General features: G+C 41.4%; 1 protein-coding gene across 1 annotated transcript; it reads left to right on the top strand.

The window, feature by feature from the left end:
- The first annotated feature begins 1198 nt into the window (after positions 1-1198).
- On the top strand, positions 1199-7227 carry LOC119596359 (fucolectin-like). Its single transcript, XM_037945576.1, has 3 exons — positions 1199-1346; positions 1736-1901; positions 6952-7227. Exons 2-3 carry the CDS (start codon positions 1776-1778, stop codon positions 7162-7164), a joined length of 339 nt encoding a protein of 112 aa, XP_037801504.1. The 5' UTR covers positions 1199-1346; positions 1736-1775; the 3' UTR covers positions 7165-7227.
- Positions 7228-7500: the final 273 nt, after the last annotated feature.

Consider the following 7500-nt stretch of genomic DNA (forward strand, 5'->3'; position numbering starts at 1 on the left):
AGTTGTAGTAAAGATTTTTAAAAATCGATGAGAGAAAACAGAATGGAGGCCTGGATGGGGAAACAAATGTACAGTCAGTTTGTTAGTGATATGCCTGTAACAACGGATAAAGACAAAACCTGGAGTTGGAGGAGAAAGTCTGATCTGAAAATAACTACAGAAGCGTTGCTCAAGAGCAAGCTAGCAGAACAAACTATATAAAGTATAACATTGATAAGTCAGCTGATTCCCCGGCATGTAGTTTATGTAAAGAAAGAGGAGAAACTGTGAGTCATATAGTTAGTGAGTGCAAGAAGCTGGCTCAGACGCATTATAAGAGGAGACACGATAATGTCGGAAAAATGATACATTGGAAACTGAAAAGTTTATGCTTGAAAGGTCTGATCAATGGTACAAACACAGCCCAGAAACAGTCGCGGAATATACCACTCATAAGCTTCTTTGGGACATGAATATTCAATGTGATCACACCATCGAAGCAAGGAGGCCCGATATTGTCATTATTGATAAGGTTGAAAAGTATGCAATAATTATTGATGTTGCCATCCCTGGAGACAAGAGAATAGATGAAAAAGAGAAAGAAAAATGGAAAAATATCAGGACATCAAACGGGAAATCCAAAGGCTTTTGAGTCTTCGAAAAGTAGAAATTTATGAAACAAATCGGAATAGAGCTAAAAATCCACTTTGCACAAAAAACACATTATTAGGGACAGCCAGGATATTGAGGAGAGTATTAGTGTACTGAGTCGGAACAGAACGAAGAACCTTTAATTTTTGGTAATAATCAGCTTCCCCGCTTTACACGTCGGTTTACAATCTACCAGTTATTAAACAGCAATTTTACATAATAATAATAATAACGATAATAATAATAATAATAATAATAATAATAATAATAAATACAAAATCCAATCTCACTTACAAAAGACGAAACCAAATAATTTCCTTATGAATGTGTGTTTATGTGAAATTGCGTAAGGCACGTATATTGTGTGTGTGTGTGTGTGTGTGTGTGTGTGTGTGTGTGTGTGTGTGTGTGTGTGTGTGTGTGTGTGTGTGTGTGTGTGTGTGCGTGTGTGTGTGTGTGTGTAGAAATGTGCATGATTTACGTGTATTTATACACAGTAGTAAGCACCGTATTTATTCGAATGAGTTGCGAGGAAGTGATTAGGATACTAATCTCCGATATCCTTGGACAGATGGTCTGTGCCAGGTGTGGGGGAGGGGGGTGGAGGACCCCTCCAGCACCCGCCTCTTCTCCCGTACGTCCGTGCTGCCTTGCACGCACCTGGAGGAGGTCGCTCTCAACAAGCCCGTGGAATCCAGCTCCGAGTATGCCGCATTGTACGTATCCTGCGAGAGGCAGATATCACACACTGTACATATGTGTATATATATGTTTATGTTTATGGATATGTATATGTATGTAAATATATAATCAAGATTTAGAGATAAATCTTGATTACGATGTCCCGTTACGTGCCCGGCCATGCCCCTCTTAGTCAACTCGTCTGTGAGTGAGTCTTGCTGATGCCAGCACTCACTCACAGCCGAGTTAACTAAGAGGGGCTTGGCCGGGCACGCAACGGGACATCGTGATTAAGATTTATCTGCAAATCTCCAATGTAATTTCAAAGCTAGTGATATGCAGCTAAACAACACCACCTCCATATATATACACCCAGATGCCAACACACTCACACAACTCACGCATAGAGTAACTCTCCCTACAGCCGGCGTAAAGAGGGAGGCAATGACGGCGACGACTCCACCATGTTCGAGAGCGGAGGCGACGTCGGGCCCTGGTGGATGGTCGACCTCCAGAGCATTAACCTTGTGCACACGGTGGAGATTCTGAGCAGACAGAACTGTTGCCCTGAGAGGTTCCATGACGTTGAGGTTTGTAGGAACTGTGTATGAGAGAGAATGGAAGAGGAAGAGGGAGAAAGAAATAGGTGATGAGGGAGAGAGAGAAGGAAGAGAGGGGGAGGATGAAGGGAGAGAGGGAGTGTGGTACAGGGTGGGAAAGCAGAAAGAGAGGGAGAGGGAATAGACGAGGAGGGGTGAGTGGGGAAGAAGGAGAGAGAGAGAGAGAGAGAGAGAGAGAGAGAGAGAGAGAGAGAGAGAGAGATAGATAGAGAGAGAGAGAGAGAGAGAGAGAAAAGAGAGAGAGAAAGGGGCGGGAAAGAAGGAAAGAGTTTGAGAGAGAATGAAACAGACAGAATGATATCAAGAGAAAGAGAAGTGTGGGAAAGGAGAAATGCGGAGAGAACAAAACAAAAACTTTTAGATGATTTGAGAAAATGAATAAGCTGTGATAATTTTGGTGCGTGATATTAATCCTTCATTTGCAGGCTTGAAAGTTATGAACCAGAGGACCAGTACTAATCCAACCATACGAGCACCACACGACCCACAAAAGGCGTGTGCAACGAGGATCTAACTAGCTCCATAGACGTTACCTATCTACTCATACATGAGTAATAATAGCAAGGTTTTACACACTCCCCATAGACACTCGGTGGAAATTGATTTAGAAATTTGAACCCGAAGTCAGATGTACTGATATATGTATATTAAAGATGGAAAATGCAGTGCTGCATTGATATAGTTATATAACAACCCTCCCTGACCAGTGGTATGGTTGGTCTAGACCACAGGGAGTGTGTGCAAAACCTTGATATCATTACTCATGTATAAGTAGATAGGTAATGTCTATGGATCTAGTTAGATCTGGTTCATACCCGGAGTGACTTAGGTTCAAGTCCTGTTTTTTTTTTTTTTTTTTTTTTTTTTTCTTCTTCTTCTTTTGCTGGCTCACAGAAGTAAGTAGTTCCACGGTGTTCCAGAGTAAATACAGCCTTCGGAACACATGAAACATCATTAATGAAAGTAACAGTGGGAAACCAGGAGAATGAATTTCCACCCACAATTCTGCTACGGATACAGCTTCACACCTACATATGCACACCTGTATATAAAACCTATATACGGGTCATTTTATATATATGTATATGTATATATATATATATATATATATATATATATATATATATATATATATATATATATATATATATATATATATATATACATATATATATATACATATATATATATATCATGTGAGGAAGAAAAATGCGTGGTAGGAGCAATATAGGGGAGATACTGCTGGTATTAAGGAAAGGTCTTAGGCTCATTAACTCCGAGATATGTCAGTGACAGAGAAAGTCTTGCTTTCCACAATTTTGTCTTCAGAATAGAACAAGTCCGGTGGTATCTCGTATGCTCAAGGAATGTCTTTAAACTGTCCGTGTAAGTGATAGGTAAATAGCACTAGCAATTAGAATATAATTATAAATACTGTATTTTAGAATACCTACATTTTTTATTTGTTGCAACAATTAATGACTGGCAGAAGAACAACGCTAAACCTAGCCGACAATGCATTTGAAAGTGTTTATTATATATCAGAGAGAAAGAATCCTTTTTGTGTGTGCGCTTTCCTCCAATTTTACATATGGTGAAGAAAACATTGCATCAGTAGTGATAAGGAAAACTTGGGGGGGGGGGCTCTTTCTCTATCAGATGTTCCATTCCTCTGTTGCTTCCATGTCCACAATATTCTCTGAGATGCAGATGGAGCCGTCCACCTGCACGGCTGATATGAACACAACTAGAGTGTTACGAGGTGTCTTTGATAAGTTTTGAGACTTTTTCCGTAGGAGCAGTTATAATCATCCCACACTCTTGTAATTTTGATATGCCATTACCATATGTCTAATGAGATAACACACCACTTTTTTGTTATTCCAGGTTGAGAAAGACGGCTGTACGTGGAAATTAATCGAATTCTACTAAACCACACTGGTCACAGCTGACTTGTTTGCAGAATGCAGTCAAGATGGGAAAACCCACTCGATATGCTATAAAATTTTGCGTTAAACTCGGAAAGAACGCTACGCAGACTTATGAACTGCTTCAGACTGCTTATGGATTAACTTGCATGGGCAGAGCATCCGTGTTTCGTTGGCACAAAAAGTTTAAGGGCAGAAGAGTCTGTGAGGGACGATGTGAGGTGTAGGAGGGGGAGGGAAGTCAGAACACCGGAGCTGGTGGGGAAAGTTCGTACTTTTATGGATGACCACTGACGAGTGTCAATAGAGACAAGTGAACAGTTTGAAGCCATTATGGGAACTGTGCACAAAATTATTCACGATGAACTGAGGATGCGAAAGACTTGCGCGAAGTTTGTCCCAAGGATGTTCAGTGACGAACAGAAGGAAAGATGTGTTAGCGACAGCAGGGAGATGGTCGAGCTTATCATTTCAGATCCAAGAGTACTCATGGCTCTGGTGACCTGTGATGAAAGCTGGATCTGCTACTATGACCCAGAAACCAAGAGACAGAGTTTCCAGTGGAAGCATCCGGGCTCCCCCAGACCTAAGAAGGCCAGACAGAGCAATTTCACCCTGAAACTCATGATGATCCCCTTTTTCGACAGCAAGGGCATTATCAACATCCACTGGGTTCCCTCTGGACAGACAGTCAACAAAGAGTACCATGTGGAGGTCTAGAGGGAATTCCGAAAGAGATTTCATCGCAAAAGGCCAGCGCTGTTCAAATCAGATCGATGGCATTTCCACCAGGACAATGCACCAGTCCACAGCTCCATTTGCGTTTCCAACTATTTTACCGAGATGGGAATCAAGACAGTTCCTCACCCTCCCTACAATCCAGACCTTGCTCCCTGTGACATTTGGTTGTTCCCCAAGCTTAAGTACAACTTCAGAGGCAGTCATTTTGAGACCACTGATCTAAAAAAAAAAATGGATCGAGCAACTGGAGTTGTAATGTGAAGCCGGCATGGGCACCTTGGTGGCCATCTTAGGAGGTGCAAAAAAGGCAAAAGCGCGTGTTAGGAAGCCATGGACGTAGTTCAGGACGTCATGGAGGCTGTGAACATCACAACCTCATTAAGGGAATCTGGATAGAAGAATTCACATGAACAGTGTCATTTTTAGCTTATTTTTCGGTGCCCTGCATTACATCGGAGCCAAGAATGTCTAGGCCTAATGGTTAAGTGATGCTGTCTGGCAATTGCTTCAATCCCATCTATGGAAGATCGCGAGCCTTGGCAGGACTGGACAGGCAAAGAAGGGTATGTGGCTCTATTGTACCATATACTTACGTTTTGAATCGGTCAGCTATTCAGACGTATACGCGAACTCTTAGAAAATTAACTGATGGTAATTAGCTAAAATTGGAAGAATCAATAATATTCGTGAATACAAGCTACACGTACCTTTATCAGGTGTGATGGAAATGCAAAGATGGTTGGTACTGCATCTTGTTTCAAACGAATTGTTTGCCCAGTTTTGTCAAAACACGAGTCTTCAAAATGTGAGCATACTGTGGCATGACATGAGGGATTATAATTCTCTCTACGAAGATTCTGAATCCATTCCTGGCATCTTTGTAGATCTTACGGAAACCTGTGAGACTGAGAGCTAATTATCTGTGATAGTTGAAAGTCAACTGCTAAGTGCTTATCCTTTCGTCAAGAGAGGAAGTCCGTCGCCAAGGCGCGAGGCCTAGTCAAATATTAATATCTGTCGGCGTTCAGTGTCAGTGTTCAGACTGGTAAATCTTCATTAAATCAATATCTAGCTTTCATTATTATCAAATTTTAGCTGAGTTACAGGAACTCAGTTCTTTGAAAAATTAAGTATAAAACCAGGTAGGCACAAGGCGAGCACTTACTTCTGAAATGTTATCTTCTTTGAAGTACTTTCACTCTTTTTTGATCCCGTACGGTTTATGCAAGCAAACGCCCTGCAACTTGGCATCTTCGATGAGACAGCAGCCAGTACACTACATTGTTTACATCAGGGCTTTTGGGCCTCCTAAGATGGCGGAAATCAAATTTGGCTTCAGAGTTTCAGGAGATGGAACAATGCGTTGCTCGATCCAGCCTTTTTTTGAGATTAGTGTTTGAGACTAATGAGGAGATGAGGGAGGCTGTGGCGAGGGTCGTGGACACGTTCACACCGGAGGACTTCCCGGGGGCCTTCCAGTTGTTGGAACCACACAACAAGTGCATTGCAGCCGGAGGAGAATACCTTGAAGGGAACTAGAGTTTCGTGCTTGTCCGAGGGAGAAAAAAAAGTGCCCCTACGAAAAAAAAGTCTCAAAACTTATTTGAAGGCACCTCGTACGTTCACATCTGAGTTACTGAATGTGCAATATCATGGTCATTAGATTTATTGCACTGCTAATACTATTGTATTAGTACACACACACACACACACACACACACACACACACACACACACACACACACACACACACACACACACACACACACACACACACACACACACACACGAAGAAAAAAAAAAAAAAAAAAAAAAAAAAAAAAAAAAGCATTCTAGTTAGTTGCCGGTAAGAAGGTACTAGGTGGTCCATAGTTTGCATCTCTTGGGAACCGTGGGTCAACTTACTTCTAGGAGCCAGATGAGGAAGACAATATTTGAAAAAATAATCATAGGAATGGTGATGAAGAGTATGGCGATATTATTAACGATACTAAATATACTGATGCAATTAGAAATAATACTATGACAAAAACCAAAGTAATAATGTTAATGATAATAGTAACGATAGTAGGCTATTGATAATAATGAAAATAGTAGTGATACCCAAGATAATAGGAAAGGTAATAATTATTGCCATTATCATTTTATATGAACAACATATACAACAATAACAATGCAAATGGCCATCATAACAGTAATAATAGTAACAACAATAGCCAAAATAATATTAACCAACAATAACAAGACCTATAATAACAGTAGCTACAATAATAATAACAGCAACAATAACAACTTCTGTTTCAGATACAATAAAAATAAAAATGATAATAACAACAAACATCTCCGTACAGTTCCGCGTCGGACTCAAGCGAGGAACAACGGATGACTTTTCTTCGTGGCCGCTTCTCGCCTTCTACCTCGGCCCCTACAGCTATGCCGACTACCGCATTAACTTCACGAGTCCTTCGATGATCCTCGGTCGTTACGTCGTTATACAGAAGGTTTCGACAGACACCCAGGCTCTGCAGCTAATCGACGTGAAGGTGTACGGGGCTTTCGACTGAGTTTTGTTTTCATTTTCCGTCAGCTGTTCTCTCTATCTGTCCATTTCTATCTCCTCTCGCCTGTTCCCTCTCTCTTTCTCTTTCTCTTTCTTTTTTTCCTTCTCCTCCTTCTCCCCCCCCCCCCCCTCTCTCTCTCTCTCTCTCTCTCTCTCTCTCTCTCTCTCTCTCTCTCTCTCTCTCTCTCTCTCTCTCTCTCTCTCTCTCTCTCTCTCTCTCTCTCTCTCTCTCTCTCTCTCTCTCTCTCTCTCTCTCTCAACGTGATACTTACGGAACGCCGTCATACTGAAAGGGTTGGCGGTGATGATAGTTTGTGGAATAATGCAACACCACCTGGAG

The sequence above is a fragment of the Penaeus monodon genome, chromosome 37 (assembly GCF_015228065.2).
Source record: "Penaeus monodon isolate SGIC_2016 chromosome 37, NSTDA_Pmon_1, whole genome shotgun sequence".
In the NCBI taxonomy this organism is placed as follows: Eukaryota; Metazoa; Arthropoda; class Malacostraca; order Decapoda; family Penaeidae; genus Penaeus; species Penaeus monodon.

Coding starts and splice junctions, on each gene's coding strand:
- LOC119596359 (XM_037945576.1), top strand. CDS start 1,776: ATGTTCGAGAGCGGAGGCGACGTCGGGCCCTGGTGGATGGTCGACCTC. Junction 1,902..6,951: donor AGAGGTTCCATGACGTTGAG/GTTTGTAGGAAC, acceptor ATCTCCGTACAG/TTCCGCGTCGGACTCAAGCG.